At 55.2% G+C, this 16,087-nt stretch overlaps 1 protein-coding gene across 2 annotated transcripts in view; it reads left to right on the forward strand.

The window, feature by feature from the left end:
• The window catches only part of SEZ6 (seizure related 6 homolog (mouse)), a 26,062-nt gene extending 14,402 nt beyond the window's left edge, over nt 1–11,660 (forward strand). The window contains exons 4-16 of one of the 2 annotated variants that reach the window (XM_010861390.1): nt 4,436–4,621; nt 7,062–7,230; nt 7,363–7,529; nt 8,098–8,292; nt 8,543–8,681; nt 8,773–8,969; nt 9,516–9,710; nt 10,097–10,288; nt 10,373–10,570; nt 10,849–10,887; nt 11,146–11,263; nt 11,348–11,450; nt 11,631–11,660. In XM_010861390.1, coding sequence (XP_010859692.1) covers nt 4,436–4,621; nt 7,062–7,230; nt 7,363–7,529; nt 8,098–8,292; nt 8,543–8,681; nt 8,773–8,969; nt 9,516–9,710; nt 10,097–10,288; nt 10,373–10,570; nt 10,849–10,887; nt 11,146–11,263; nt 11,348–11,450; nt 11,631–11,660 — 1,928 coding nt within the window. Of the gene's footprint in view, nt 1–4,435; nt 4,622–7,061; nt 7,231–7,362; nt 7,530–8,097; nt 8,293–8,542; nt 8,682–8,772; nt 8,970–9,515; nt 9,711–10,096; nt 10,289–10,372; nt 10,571–10,848; nt 10,888–11,145; nt 11,264–11,347; nt 11,451–11,614 lie in introns of both variants that reach the window. The other variant, XM_010861389.1, reaches the window with a different exon arrangement.
• Nucleotides 11,661–16,087: the final 4,427 nt, after the last annotated feature.

Below are 16,087 nucleotides of genomic sequence, written 5' to 3' on the forward strand. Positions count from 1 at the left end.
TCTAGTAATTTTCTGGGGGTCTCTGGTGCTGTTACAGCCTTGGGGGGAACACAGAGAGGCTAGTAACATACACTGGGGTGAGTATGGCCCATCTGACACCTCCAGGACATTCCCTCCTCCACCTACCACCCACCAGAGAACTCGTCCCGAAGGGGGACTGACACGGAATCAGGTAGCCCCAGGTGTGTCCATCACCCCTCATTTGTTCATTCAGTAAACTTTTCCTAGGATTCTGCTCCTTGCCAGGCCTGTGCTGAAGACTGGGAGTATTAAGATCCAGCGTAGTCCTTGCCCTCAAGGAATTCGGAATCTCCGCAGCAGGCAGACACTTAACAGGCAGTTAACAACAGAAGCCCGCTTCCCAAATGCAAGGGGGTCAAGGTCAAAGGGGCTTGACAGCTGACCATCTAGAGGTCCTTACCTACGACCCTCGCCTTCCTGAACTGTCTCACCCACCCTGGACCTGGCCCATGTCCCAGTCAGCTCAGAGTACCTCTGGAAATAGGAGAGTGGCATGACGTAATAGGAAAATCACAGACTCAAGAGAAGGGCAGATCCGAGTCTGAATCTCCTTCCCCCTGGCTATCAACCTTGTGCAAGTCATTTGACCTCTCTAACCCTCTGACCTCTTTCCCTCCATTGTAAAATGAGACCAAAACACCGAGTCCACAAAGCCATGGTGGACAGCTGCTTAGCACTCATTCATGAGAAAACCGGAGACTATATTAAAGAACTGGCAGGATGGGAAAGGGAGGAAAAGCAGCTCTGTCCCTCTCCCACCAGGATCCCTCCTGGCCCCTTCGTCCCCAGACAGTCTCCTTGATCCCTTGCACTGCTGTGACAAGGTAACCAGTTCAGACTGGGGAGTGCCAATGGGGACATAATTGATGAGAACAATTGTCTTGATCACCAGGAACCACTTCGCCACTCCTCTGGAGATGGGGATGCTTGGTCCTCCCCCTAAGAAGTACCCACACCTTCCTGGCCTCTCCACCTAAACTGGGGGAGCAGTCTGGTGTGGCGATAGGGAGCCTCGTGGTCATCAGGGGCTGGCCAGGGGCTTGTCAGAGACAAGGGACCTTGTGTCTGCCAGAGGCAGTGGTGACATCTCGGCAGCCCGGCCAGCCTCCATAACAGCTCATCAATCCTCCCTACAGCAGGCATAATTTCACGCCACGGTAACCTTCTCGGTAGCTAGATTCCTTTGCACAAATCCTCGGACCTTCTCTCTGTTGGGCCAGACAAAGGTGGCTGAAATGTAGCGAGGTGGAGGCCTGGTGAGGGGTGCGGACCCCAAGGAGGGGCTGGGAAAGCTGGCCCAGTCCTGTGTCTTTCTCAGTTCCCAGAAGCCCTCCCTCCTCGGCCCAGTTTTTGTCAATGATCAGCTCTTTCCTTAATGAGTGTAATTCCCCTAATTATAGGCTGTAATTAGCCCTGATCCCAGAGATGGGAACAGGAGGAACGTGCACTCATACGCGCGTCTCCCCAGGCTGGAGAAAGAGGGTGCCAGAACAGGGGGTGAGGGGCCCCGGACCAACAGCCCTACCAGAGCTGTCCAAGAGAATGTTGGAGATCATGAGGCAGGGGTCTCATCTGCAGAACCAAATTCCAGCTCCCCTCCCACAGCCTCAGGCAGGGTGAGGAAGCAGAGGGCCTTGCCAGGCATCCCCCTCCTCCCTCCTGAATATTCCTGGCACCGGACTTGGCCCCAGAAACAGATGCCAGGGAGAAAATAGCTCAACAGATTGCAGTGATGCAGGCTCCCCGGGAACAGTCGTCATGGCAACATGAGGAAGCTCGTCCTGGGAAGCGGCACTTTATCCACCATGGAGTCTGGGGGCTTCATCGTCTGCCCCCAGCCTCCTGCTCTCACCTCACACCAGCCCCATTTCCTAATCTGTGAAGTTGGGGAGGGGGGTCTCTGTTCCAAGAGTTACGGGGAAGATGGAAATACAAGTTCTGAGTATGCCATCTGCCTCATGACCTAGACCGCCCTGGGTGTCATCCCCCCTCCATTCTGGGTAGAGTGTCCCATCCCACCCCAAGCTCAGGTTCCTCCCCAGATCGCTGTGAGTGGCCACCCTGCACCACCATCCAGGGCAGCCTTGCTTATTACTCCCAGGTTTCTCTGATTCTTGAGCCCACGTTTCTACTTCAACTGGGAAAGCAGGTGGGAAAGGGGAGATAGAAAGCAAGTGGGCTCCAGAGCCAGGAGCTTCAAATGCCCACTCTACCACTTACTGACTGTGTGATCAGGCCAAGTCCCTCCATCTCTCTGAACCTTAGTTTTTTCCTCACCTATTTTTTTTTTTTCCATTGTGCTCCGCGGCATGTGGGGTCTTGGTTCCCCAACTATGGATCGAACCTGTGTCCCCTGCATTGGAAGCGCAAAGCCTTAACCGGTGGACCGCCATGGGAGTCCCATGAAGGCACTTTAGAAGCTGGAAGGTGCTCCCTTTCCCATGCAGATGTGAGGTGCTTTTATTAATCAAAATTACAAACAATAACAGCATCTGGTGCTGTTCTGTGCCAGGGCTTCTCTGGTGGCTCAGATAGTAAACAATCTGCCAGGAGTGAGGGAGACTCCGATTCTATCTCTGGGTCAGGAAGACCCCTTAGAGAAGGGAATGGCTACTTACTCCCATATTCTTCCCTGGAAAATCTCATGGACAGAGGCTATGATCCATGGGGTTGCAAAAAGTCAGACAACTAAGCGACTAACACTTTCACTTTCCCTGCCCAGAAGTATTAGTGAAGGTTCAAATATGTAAGGTTCAGACACTGCACAAATATCTTCTCATGTAACAACAGAATGCAGGGTGGGTAAACAAGGAAATTGAGGCACAGAGAAGTCAGGTAACTTGCCCAATGTGGCATAGCAAGGAGAGGATCCTGTATTCAAACCCAGGCAGTCTGACCTCAGAGGCCACCTCCTGAGCACTGTCCCCGTACAACTGACTGCCAATCATAAGCTACCACTCACTGGCCATTCTTCTAAGAACTCTGTGAGAGAGGGATAAGTAAGAATGATCTCCCCTTTTCACAGACGTAGTAACTAAGGCCAGGCCAGGTAAAAATCACAAAACTAGTAATGACTCAAAGGTAAAGAATCTGCCTACAATGCAGGAGACACAGGAGATGCGGTCTAGATCCCTGGGTCAGGAGGATCCCCTGGAGTAGGAAATGGCAACCCACTCCAGTATTCTTGCCTGGAGAATCCCATGGAGCAAGGAGCCTGGCGGGCTACAGTCCATGGGGTTTTGCATAGTCAGATACGACTGAGTGACTAAGCACTGGCATTGACATTGTGTCTGGACCCTGGTCTGCCCAGAAGCAGCCCTTTCTTATATTCATACAAAGACACACAGAGGCTAGTCGAGTTCCTGCCTGGACCTCACTTCCCATCCTCCCAGTGCCATCAAGTGAGGGTGGGCCTCCTCCATCCCCAAGACCCAGGAGTGCTTTCTCAGTCTAGACGGTCCTCATCTCTCCCAGCACCCCAGGGTTTTCAGGCTCCATAGCCCAGACTCTTCACTCAGCCTTTCTCCTTGACCCCTCACCTTCCTCCCTACCTCTCAGCCCTGGTCCCCACTTTTAGCTAAGGCCCCAGCTTGGCACTGGATTGGGATTTGCTGGGTTGTTTAATAGGATTTGCTGCCACCATTCGGTCATATTTGGTATGACAATTTCAAAAGTTAAGTTTCCCAGGGCAACTTGTTCCTCCCACAACTTCCATGAAGTTGCATCCTGCTTCCCCATCCCGGACCCCTCCTGTTTTTCAAAGTCCACAGCCCTTGTCATCAAGGTTTTTAGCATTCCTCAGTGAATACCGGGAAAGTTTTTACTGTTTGACTTTGGTGTTCCCTGCTGTAATTCATCTTTGTCCTTTGCAGAAAAAATAATAGCAATACTTCACATCAGTGTAGGCTTTTCACTATTTCGAGGGACAGGGGAGCCTGGTGGGGTCGCATAGGGTCGGACACGACTGAAGCAACTTAGCAGCAGCAGCAGCACATCTATAAGTCATTCAGTACACATTTCTTGGTTCCAGGGATACCAAGCTGAATAAAATACTCCCCATTTATTTTCACAATAACCCTGAAGGTGGACTGACATTTTGAACCTCATTTAACAAATGAGGAAACCAGGACACAGAAAGGAGATATAACTTGCCTGGAGTGTCAAAGCTTGGAACCCAAGGCTCCAACTTCCAGCTCTGTGCTTGCTCCAGCCCAGGCTGCCGGAAGTATCACTGACACCTTCTGGGGAGGGGATCAGAGTCTCTTCTGGGATTCCTGATGCTTCCTCTGACACCTCGAGGCAGGCTAGGGCAGGCCTCTTTTGCCCTGGCTATGACTCAGCCCCTTACACACACACACACACACACACACACACACACACACACACACACACGTCACCCATTCTCTCTCTGCAGCCTACCTCCTGAGCTGCCACTTTCCCCGACGTCCAGCTTACGGAGCTGTGACTGTCACCAGCCTCCACCCTGGAGGTAGTGCCCGCTTCCGCTGTGCCACTGGCTACCAGCTGAAGGGTGCCAGGCTCCTTACCTGTCTCAACGCCACCCAGCCCTTCTGGGATTCTCAGGAGCCGGTCTGCATCGGTGAGTGGCCCCCGGGGACTCAGTGCCAAACAGGGAAGTGAGGTGGGGGGCTCATTCCTGCTCTCTGTTGTGGTCTGGCACCTCCACTTGCTCTCCATAAGGAAGCCAGAAAATAGCCTCACACCTCAGTAGCATTCACACAACCTGCGCTTCTTGAGCACTTACTGTATGGAGGCACCACAGGTATACCGAGTGGAATTAAACAGGGACTGTGCCCTCAAGGAGCCCACAGTTCTAGGAAACGAGGGAGGAAGACAGCCCCTGGCTCACCAACTTCCAGAGCAGGAAGTTAAAAGTACGGATGAAGAGACAGAGTGGCCTGGAGTGGGTGGAAGCAGTTGCTCTTAGCTGGGTGCCTAGGAGGCTTCCTGGGGGGAGTGGCTTTGAAGGTTTCAGTGGAGGGAACAGTGTGGGCAGTGAACCCGAGGTGACAAGGGGAGGGAGCGTTTTAGGGACACAGAAAACAGCCAGGTTTGGCTGAGGCCTGAGACATGGGGAGAGGGCAGTGGGAGGGCCTTGAATGTCAGGCCAAGACACTGGGTGGAGAGCCGTTGACATTTTGTGAGACGGGGAGGGAGGGGTTCAGAACTGTCCCTCAGGAGAGACAGGCGGGCGGTGTCTGGAAGCTTGCAGCCAGCCAGGCAAGAGGGTTTAATTTAGACAATGACTTTGGGAATGAAGAGGTGGGAAGAGGTTCCAGAGACCCCAACGAGGAAAAGGGGGGATGTAGGAGACTCCCAGGTTCTGGTCCTGGGTGATCGGAGAGTCTGAGATTGCTGCCAGTGAAGAGGGGCTTGTTGACAGAAGGGAGATGGAGTGTTTTGTTTGCAGGGTGGAAGGCAGCTTGGGGTTTTGATACTTATTTCATCCTATAAACTCTTGCTGGGCATCAGGCCAAAGCGGGTGTGAATAAGCCAGACGTGGGCTCTGCCCTCAAGGAGCTCTCTGTTCGATGGGAAGACTGGAAAGCAACTCAGGAAGTTCAGGGCAGATGGTGCTGTGATGGGGCGAACTCAGGGCACCATGGAGATCCAAGCAGGGGGAGTAAGGGAGAGCTGCTCAGAAATTAGGAAGGAGGTCAAACAAGCTTCCCAAGGAGAAGGCAGGGAAGGGTGACGGGCATGTCAGAGCTCCGGGAAGTGGAATGGATTCCTGGAACAGGACATGCAGAGATGCGGAGACATGAAGTGGCACGCCACAGTGAGGACCGGCAGGGCGTGCCTGAAGAAGACAGTGGCTAGGAAGCACTGCAGCCGAGCCAAGAGAGACGGGTTTATAAAGGGCTCGAAACCCCTCTTGATCTTGGACTTTATCTTGAGGGTTACAGGAAGCCACTGAGGAATTTAAGTGGAGGACGGGGCATAGTCAGATTTCAAGGGCAGTGCCGTTCCAAGACCAAGCAAAAAGGCGAGTCTGCCCTCTCTGCAAAGAAGCAGAGAAGAAACTCACCAGCACCCCTTCCCCGGGAGCTGTATTAGGTTAAAATACTCTTCAGTCTGAACACTTGGAGACAAAGGCATTGCATCTTGGCCAGGGTAGCCTGGTCTCTGAGAGCTGGCAGAGTCCAGAGCTGTAGGTCCAGGAAAGGAAAGTGCTACCGGGGACCAGCCAGAGTCCTATTGCCTGCGACTTCTTCTCTGGCCCCATTTAACTGCCAGGGGCTTGTGGCCAAGTAACTCAGCAGCCCTTGGTGATGGGGAAGGGCGAGCTGCCGAGCCTCTGCTAAGGATGAGGGGGCCGTCCCAGGCCAGAGGGACCAGTGCTGGAAAGGGGTCAGCCTGTCAGTCAGGACTAATTGACAGCAGTAGTGATGCTGACTCAAGACTGTCTCCTGGCTAACAATGCTTGCTACAGGCGCAAGGTCTGGAGGTGAAGGGCATGCCCACCAGGTGTTTGTCATCCCTGAGCTAGTCCTACTCTCTTTTTTATAGTCATTCATTCATTTTATCCAAAAAAGCATTGAATACCAACTCTGTGTCTGGTTTGAAAAGACCTGGCCCCTGCCCTGGAGGGCTTAGTTAAGGGACATATCCAAAAATAACTGGTTTAGGAAGCTGGTCTGAGACAGAGGCAGCAAATATATTCAAGAAGGTTGGAGCCCTGGGAAGGGGAATAAAGTTCACCTGGGAGGAGGAATCAGGGAGGGCTTCCTTGAGAAGTCAGCAGTGAGGAAAGGTGACTCACCCAGGACCACGTGGCTAGGCAGCCGCAGATTCCCTAGTCAAGGGAGTTGCACATGAATGGTCCTGGAGGTGTGAAAGGTTAGGAGGTTGGCTGCCTGAAGCTGCAGGGTCACAGGGGCAAAGGATTGACCTCCAGAGCAGTGAAGGCAAGCTCCCTGCTGCCCCGTGCAGAAGGCATGGAGCTGGGATGGGTGGGGAGGCTTGCTAGGCCGTCTAGGATCCAGCCGCGGCCCAGCCCACAGCGGCCCGTCTCACAGCTGCCTGCGGTGGAGTGATCCGCAACGCCACCACCGGCCGCATCGTCTCGCCCGGCTTCCCGGGCAACTACAGCAACAACCTCACCTGCCACTGGCTGCTTGAGGCTCCCGAGGGCCAGCGGTTGCACCTGCACTTTGAGAAGGTTTCCCTGGCTGAGGATGACGACAGGTGAGGGGGTGTCCTGGTGGGATCGGAGTGCCTGGCCTGGTAGTACCCTGCCGGAGGGATGGTACCCAAGCCTGGGGCCTCACCCCACCCAACTCAGCGACCAACCACGCAGCTGCTGCTCTCGTGGCCCAGGCTCATCATCCGTAATGGGGACAACGTGGAGGCCCCGCCCGTGTATGATTCCTACGAGGTGGAGTACCTGCCCATTGAGGGCCTGCTTAGCTCCAGCCGACACTTCTTCGTGGAGCTCAGTACTGACAGCAGTGGGGTGGCTGCGGGCATGGCCCTGCGCTACGAGGGTGAGCCTTCTGGGGCCTAACCAGGGGTCGGGGTCTCCAGCCCAGGGTCTCTTCTCACACTCTCCCTCTCTGCCTCAATTCCCTCATCACTACTTCCAACTCGCCCCTTGCTCACCTGCCACCCAGGTCCTCTCTCCTTATTCATCCCCTGAAATCCAGGATTCTGCTCCATCTTTGCAGGAGACCCCTGCCTGGACCCAGGCCCTCTGGTCCAAGAGAATCAGTTCTCTAGAGTTTGAAGAATAAAAATAGCCCCCACCCTTACAGAAGAAGAACTGCCGCAGGAGACATTCTAGCACCACTCATGCGTGCATGTGTTCATTAATTTATTAAAAAAAAAAACCAAACATGTATTGAGCGCCTTCTGTGTACTAAGCACAAACTCAGCACTGAGAATACAATGGTGATGGCCCCCTGAGGATAGACGCTCTGGGCTGCTCCGCCCCCTGCTCCAAACCCAGACACACATCTGTTGTCAGGAAGAGAAAGGCCCTGGGGAGGGAAGTAGGACGACTGGCCCGTGTTTGTGGAGGTCGTGCTGAGCTGGGCTGGGTCCTGTGGTTTGCAGCCTTCCAGCAAGGCCATTGCTACGAGCCCTTTGTCAAATACGGCAACTTCAGCAGCAGCGCACCCTCTTACCCTGTGGGGACCACCGTGGAGTTCAGCTGCGACCCCGGCTACACTCTGGAGCAGGGCTCCATCATCATTGAGTGCGTGGACCCCCATGACCCTCAGTGGAATGAGACAGAGCCCGCCTGCCGAGGTCAGTAGGCATCAGGGGGTAGGCCTTCTGGGGGCAGGGAGCAGGGTGGGCATGAGGGAGCCAGCCACAGGGCCTGGGACCACGGGATCCGGTGACACATGTGATTGAAGCTTCCCCTACCCAGGAGGAGGTGGGGGGTCCCAGCAGTGGGCAGGCACTCCTGTGGACAGGAGGCAGCCCCAGGACATGGCACTGGCTGCGGGTGGAGGGGGGTGGAACACCGAGGGGATGCGGTTCCCCTGCCTTCCAGCCGTGTGTAGTGGAGAGACCACAGACTCGGCTGGCGTGGTGCTCTCCCCCAACTGGCCAGAGCCGTACGGCCGTGGGCAGGACTGCATCTGGGGTGTGCATGTGGAGGAAGACAAGCGCATCATGTTGGACGTCCGAGTGTGAGTGCCCACTGGGCTCGGCCAAGCCACCTCCCGGGATCTGGGGCCCTCTCTCAGCTGACCCACCCTGCCTGACGGTTCCCCTCCACAGGCTGCGCATAGGCACGGGTGACGTGCTAACCTTCTATGACGGGGACGACCTGACAGCTCGGGTCCTGGGCCAGTACTCTGGGCCCCGTGGCCACTTCAAGCTCTTTACCTCCATGGCTGATGTCACCATTCAGTTCCAGTCTGACCCCGGGGCCTCAGTGCTCGGGTACCAGCAGGGCTTCGTCATCCACTTCTTTGGTGAGCTTGCCCCTGCCCTGCCCTGCTGGGGTTGGGGGCGGGTAGAAGCGACGCCAGGTGCAGACCCCCAGCCTAGGCAAGTCAGAAAGGCCAGGGAGGTGAGGAGTCTGAGCACTCTTATCTGATTGGGGGAAGCTGGAAGCTGGGACATTCCAGGCATCACCTTTGGGAAGTTAATCTTATTCTCCATCTCCCCTGAGGGCCCAGTGAGAGGAAGCAAGCCTCTGCTAAACGGAATTGGGTAGACAGGGAACTGAGGAAAGGCCTTCATTGAAGTGACAGTTTTCCCCACCCTACCCGGCCCCTCTCTCAGGGCTAAGGAATTGGCCAACGCACTTGGGAAGTAAGGCCAAAGCTTAGGTGACAACCCTGGAATCTAGGAGACAGGCAAGAAGGAATCCCAGAGCAGGAAGGCATGATCGCTGAGCCTGCCCAGGCCAGGCCAGGCGTGGATGAATTGGCAGGAACTGGAGTGCCCTCGAGGGGAGGGAAGCTAGCACAGTCTTCCTTGGGTGCTGCTGAGGGCCTGCATCTTGCTGCCCCCAGAGGTGCCCCGTAATGACACCTGTCCGGAGCTACCTGAAATCCCCAATGGCTGGAAGAGCCCGTCGCAGCCTGAGCTGGTGCATGGCACCGTCGTCACCTACCAGTGCTACCCTGGCTACCAGGTGGTAGGCTCCAGTGTCCTCATGTGCCAGTGGGACCTCACCTGGAGTGAGGACCTGCCCTCATGCCAGAGAGGTAAGTGTTACCTGTTCCCCACGCTCTCCCCATTGCAACCTAGAAGCCTCTCTCCCGGATTCTAATCCAGACTCTAGCTGTTATTAGCTGATAGTCATAGCCTCGGTTGCCTCATCTGTGAAGTAGGATCATACCTTCTCATAGAGTAATCCACCAAGTACTCCAAGTTTTCCATTCCTGGTATGTGGCCCATCAGTGTTTGTTGATTCTGATGAATGGGGAGGGGGACAAATGGAGAGAGAACACCAGCACAATGGTAGGGGCAGATAAATAGGGGTGGAGCCCTGTGCTGTGAAGATTTTGGCAGGCCTGGAACAAAGCCAGTATGCACTGGGTTTTGTTGAGTTCTACTTGGGCCACTTCCCTTTGTCACTCTCTACCCTCAGTGACTTCCTGTCGCGACCCTGGGGATGTGGAACACAGCCGACGTCTCATATCGAGCCCTAAGTTCCCCGTGGGGGCCACCGTGCAGTATATCTGTGACCAGGGTTTTGTGCTGACGGGTAGTGCCCTCCTCACCTGCCATGACCGCCAAGCCAGCAGCCCCAAGTGGAGTGACCGGGCCCCCAAATGTCTCCGTGAGTTCAAACGGGGAGGTGAGAGGATGCTGCCTCTGGCGGCTAGGGGCCTGGCACCCTCACTGGGCCCTGCCTGTTTTGCAGTGGAACAGCTCAAACCGTGCCATGGCCTCAGCGCCCCCGAGAATGGTGCCCGCAGTCCCGAGAAGCGGCTGCACCCAGCGGGGGCTACAGTCCACTTCTCGTGTGCCCCTGGCTATGTGCTGAAGGGCCAGGCCAGCATCAAGTGTGTGCCCGGACACCCCTCACATTGGAGTGACCCCCCGCCCATCTGTAGGGCTGGTGAGTGTCCTACCATCTGCTGAACCTCCGCCTGGCCCACAGGGCTGCCCTGGCAAAGATGTCAGAGCCCAAAAACCAAAAACCCTTGCCCACGGCACCCCCACCTCTTATGTTATTCCTGGTTTCTCGGGTGTCTGCCAGATCCTTCTGACCTGGTGACAAACTCTGGGGTGGGCTCCCCTTGGACAAATTCCTCCCCATGACCAGCCCCCTCCCTGCCTTTGTGGTCTGGCTCTTTGGGCTCACCCACGGCCCTTGGCCCTCCCCTCTTATTCCAGCCTCTCTGGACGGCTTCTACAGCGGCCGCAGCCTGGATGGTAAGCCCCCAACCTCCTCAAGGATCAGGGAAATAATCTCCCTGCCCCTTGTTCTCACAGCTTCCAGGCTGTGGGCTCCCCAAGGAGGGAGGGCAGAGAAAGAGAGAGGTGTGGGACTACCAGGGGGCAAAAAGCTCCTTCCCCTGCCCCCAGCCAGCTAGAGGGAGCTGGCAGCTGGCTGCCTCTGGGCAGAGGTGAGGGGACATGGGGGTCAGGTGACAGGGCCCTCTGCCCCAGCCCCATCCTCTGTGCTTTCAGTTGCCAAGGTGCCAGCTGCCTCCAGCACACTGGATGCTGCTCACCTCGCAGCTGCCATCTTCTTGCCGCTGGTAGCGATGGCGCTCTTGGTGGGAGGCGTGTACCTCTACTTCTGCAGGTGAGTCCGGCTTGTCTGCCTGCCCTGCACCCCTGACTCGCTCCCGCCCAGCACTCCTGACTCCTAGGCTTCTCTGCTGCACAGGCTCCAGGGGAACAGCCCCCTGCAGCTGCCCCGGACACGACCCCGCCCTTATGACCGCATCACCGTGGAGTCAGCGTTTGATAATCCAACTTACGAGACTGGAGTAAGTACCCAGGCCAGGCTCAACACCCCAGTCAGGACCCAATTCTCTGCTCCCTTGGCCAGGTACCCCTGAGTGTCCTGCCAAGCCCTTTCACTCTTTCCTTTTTCCTCGGGAAGGTGGATTGTGGACTGGCAAGGCTTTGACAAGTTTCCAACTCCCAGAAGTCTCTTTCCTTTGCAGGAGACGAGAGAATATGAAGTCTCCATCTAGGTGGGGCGGCCTGGGGAAGCCGGCTCCGCCCTGCATCCCAGTCCAGCAGCAGAGCTCCCAGCTTCCTGCTCCCTTGCCCTCCACCTCCTGTACATGCCACCTGGGAAGAGGTGCGGCCAGTCCCTCAAGAAGTTCTGCACTTCCCGCCTGCAATACCCACCAGGGCCTATTATCTTGGGACCACTGCCCACTTAGGGCCCTTCCCTGGGTCCAAGTCAGGGGCATCTGCCTCCAGGCCAAACACAGCTGGAGCACATGCACCAAGAACCAGCATTCTCCTGACCCTCTCTCAGGCCTGGGACCTCTGGGCTGGAATTCACAGGCAGGGTGGAGTACCTCCCTCCATGTGACCACCCTCCAGCCCTGGCATGCAGCAGCCCTGACATGACAGTGGCGGAAACTGTGCCAGGGGGCTCCTCACAGGGCCGCTGCCAGTGGCCAACCCTGCTCTCAGCAGTGACCTCTGAGTAGTCCTGGCATGCTGACATCAGTCCCCTGGGGAGATCTCTAGTCTTTCTCTAAGGCCCCAGGAACGGTCAGTTCTGCCTCCTGCCCCTTCCTGGCAGAGGCAATAACGCTAAGGGATCTTAAGGGGTTTAGGGACTCTACCCCAAGCTCAGGTTGGACTTCCCTAGGCCACACCACTCATGCGCCACACCAAAGCAGGACACCCCCCGCTGCTCCCCTGGTGGCCCTACACCCTAAAAGAGGGAGATCTTCCCCTGACGTCAGTCTGGCTGTGAAAAACACCCTCTTGCCCACCTTCCCCTCCTCCAACCCCAGCGACCTGTCAGGCTTCCCTCCTGGCCACTGCGTTTTGGGATAAGGGGAGTGTCAGGCATATTCTAGAGATGCGCAGAGGTCCATGGGTGCAGGAATTTGGCATGGAACAGAGGGTCAAAGCATCCCAGGGAGAGGCCCAGGAGTTGGCTGCAGGCTACTTTGTACATGTAATGTATTATATGGGGTCTGGGCTCCAGTCAGAGAACAATCTTCTATTTCTGTTGTTTCCTTATTAAAATGGTGTTTTTGGAAAAAAAAAAAAAAAAAGCAATGGCCTGGTGGATGGTGCTTTCTTGGAGGGAAGGGAGGCGGAAGACAAATGGGATGCGGACTTGAGGGCCAGAAGGCATGCTAAACCTCCCAACTGATCATCTCCAGACTTTATAAAAAACCAGTCATGGGAATTCCCTGGGGCTCCAGTGCCTGGGATTCAGCACTTTCACTGGACAGCCTGGGTTCAGTCCTTGATCAGGGAACTAAGATCCTGCAAGCCCCACGTGCAGTCAAACAAAAACAAAAAGTAGCCACGTGCCAGTGCTTCAGGGACTACTGTCCCCAGAAGATCAGTGTGACAGCTGGCATGTGAAGTGAGAGGCCCCAAGGTTGGTGCCACAGGGGTGTGGGAACCCAGAGACTGAAATGCTCAGCCATCCCAGTGCTTCACTTCCCCTCTTTGCTAGGTCCAGAACCAAAGCCTAGCACAGTCCTAAGTCTGTCCTCAAACCCATCGTATTGCTGAAAAAGCCCAAAAAACCTGACGCCTTTCTTCCTTGACTTTGTTCCAGCTAGCAAGCTTTAGGAAATTGGAATAGGAATCAGAGACTGAGCCCCTGAACGTGAGGCTCTGGTCTGTCTTGGCCTCACAGAACATCCAGACTGTCAAGTGCGGAGGCAATGTAGCCTAGGGGCTTAGCTTCTAATTTAACAAAAGCTATGTCCATGGACTCCAAAAAGAGGTGACTAAAGAGGATGTGCTTAAGTTTGCCTTGTTGGGTCCCTCCCAGCATCTATGCCCCTTCCCTATGGCCCCCAGAAATCTCCTGAGATGTGTTTAGCCAGCCTTGGTCCGCATCACACACATCCATGCTTAGAGGTGTGCTCTGCATGGCTGCTCCCCAGAATAAGAGCAAAAGGAAGGCAACAGGGAGTTGTGGGCACTCAGAAGCCAGAAGACGGAAATGGTAGCAGCAACCAGAACTTCTAAAGTTATCCAACACGGAGATCTTGGATCACTTATGGCTGGCCACCTCCTGGTTCTACCACAAGCCACCTTGAAAGATGGAGAGGCTCCAGCCCATGCAGAATGCAGTGCCTACATTAGCCACAAGAGGTCACTTCCAAAGGCATGTGTATCCCACCTGCTCTCCTCAATCCCCCTGGCACATCCAGGGCAGGAGCTCTCCAAGGTGGCACCAACTGCTAGCCCCACTGGGCTGACCTCACCCTCCGAGTTCTGAGAGGAAGGTGTGTGGAGTGATTAGTTACCCTGGTACTTGTCAACAGAGCCAAGTATTATTTCCCTCATTAGCCCATTAATGCCTATGTCTGTTCTCAACTGCAGTGACGGTGTTCATCAAAGCAAAGCCTTGCTCTTTGGGCATGTGCCAGTGGCTTACTTATCTGCCCCATAATACCTTCAGGCTGACACAGCAGCATGGATGGGCCCTGAGCTGTAGGAAGGAAGCCAGTAGGAGAGGGTACATGATATACCCACTTCTGAGCATCTGTAGCATGAAATACTGCCTAAGAAGACATAAGGTCCAGCCACTTCCATACTTCTAGCTCAGCCCTTCTCTCTCTGTTCCAGAGCCACTAAGATTTCTTGTTTGCTGAGGCTGGTAGAGGGTAGAGGGGGCCGATCTACATGACATATTCCCCTGCTTGATCAATAAGGCCCAGGACTTTATTATTCTTCCCAGGCACCAACCGGATCATTAGGAAAGTCAGAAGAACAGAAACCTAAGATCACACACCCACGACCTCACCCTCCTTACTATCCCCCACCCCAAAGCAGCAACGCCTCTCAGACAGTTAGACAGTATCCCAGCCTGGGAATTAAAAAAAAATGTTTCATTCTTAGGTCTGCCATAAATTCACTATGTGAACTAGGCAAATCACTTCTCTTCTCTATGCATCGGGAAATGAAGAGGTTAATACAGATGGTTTTTAAGCCCTTTCCAGTTTTAGGTTTCTGAGAATGCTAAGTATACCTTAATATCAAAAGTGAGCCAAGACACAGCTACCTGGTAACAATGCCAACTAAACGCCTCGTGTCAGGCACAATGATGCCCCTCCCTCCTCCACCGCTTCATCTACAGTCAGGCAGAGGCAACTGGCCATCTCTGTAGACCGCACCAAGGGGAGGGACGGGCGCGGTGGAGAGCGTGAAGCCCCGCCCAGAGTCCGAGGTGAGACATTCAGACTACAAATCCCAGCATACAGCGGCAGCTCAGAAAGGTATCTCGCTCTTCCCCGCTGCTACTGCTAAGTCGCTTCAGTCGTGTCCGACTCTGTGCGATCCCATAGACGGCAGCCCACCAGGCTCCCCGTCCCTGGGATTCTCCAGGCAAGAACACTGGAGTGGGTTGCCATTTCCTTCTCCAATGCATGAAAGTTGAAAAGTGAAAGGGAAGTCGCTCAGTCGTGTCCAACTCTTCGCGCCCCATGGACTGCACCCCACCAGGCTCCTCCGTCCATGGGATTTTCCAGGCAAGAGTACTGGAGTGGGGTGCCATTGCCTTCCCCGAGTCCATCCTACATTCCACTGCATCGCACGCACACGGAACTACGGCTCCCAGAATCCACCAGACCCATCGCGATTCTTGCTCCCAGGGTGCAATGCTCTCCCTTCGCCCTTTGGACCTCGGCGCGTTGCAAACTGGGAGCTGAAGTCCACTGCGGGCAGGTAGCTGGGCGTTGTCAGCATTACAAACTCTTAGCCTTTGGCTTCCTCTTGGAGGGCAGTTTTCAGAGAGAGTAATCAAAAGAGGGTGGTATCGGGCAGGCAGACCTCCACGGTGCCATCACTACGAAAGGCAGGGATGCTCAGGCTAAAATTTACTGCTGGGAGCGGGAGGGAAGAGAGAACAGAAGCCAACCAACCCGACACCAAAACCATCGTTTTCCGTCGCGATGGCTTTTCTTTTTCTCTTTACCAATATGGCGCCTGGTCCAGCCACACCTGACGCTGGAACCAAACAGTCCAGTACAACATCCCTAGGAGTACATGCTGTCACCGACAGCCTACCAGCGCCAGCCAACACCACACTTTGCTCCTTTCTGTTCACTCCTGAGGACTCCAAGGGCATGGTAGTCTATAACCCACTACCAAAATGGCGAAAGGAGAAGCATTCTTGTTAGGGCCTTCTGGTGACAATACGCCTGCGCCGGAGTCGACTGTGTTATTGTGGGACGGGAGGGGAGCATCCGCAACACGCCTGCGCGAGACTGGAGTCCTCTTGGTCTACACTCAAACACCAATGGATGAAGAGCCCCGGTGTTCCTGCGGCTGCGCCGTGACCCTTCGGAGCTTTCCCAGGCGCCTGCGCGAGACCACAAGTCCCGCCCTTTCATCACAGTACGCTGGCGCAGGGCTGAAAGGCGGGGCTTCGACGCTCCAGACGAATGCCAGCGCGGCTGCGCGC

Source organism: Bison bison, unplaced genomic scaffold, assembly GCF_000754665.1.
Source record: "Bison bison bison isolate TAMUID 2011002044 unplaced genomic scaffold, Bison_UMD1.0 scf7180017864472, whole genome shotgun sequence".
NCBI classification, from domain to species: domain Eukaryota; kingdom Metazoa; phylum Chordata; class Mammalia; order Artiodactyla; family Bovidae; genus Bison; species Bison bison.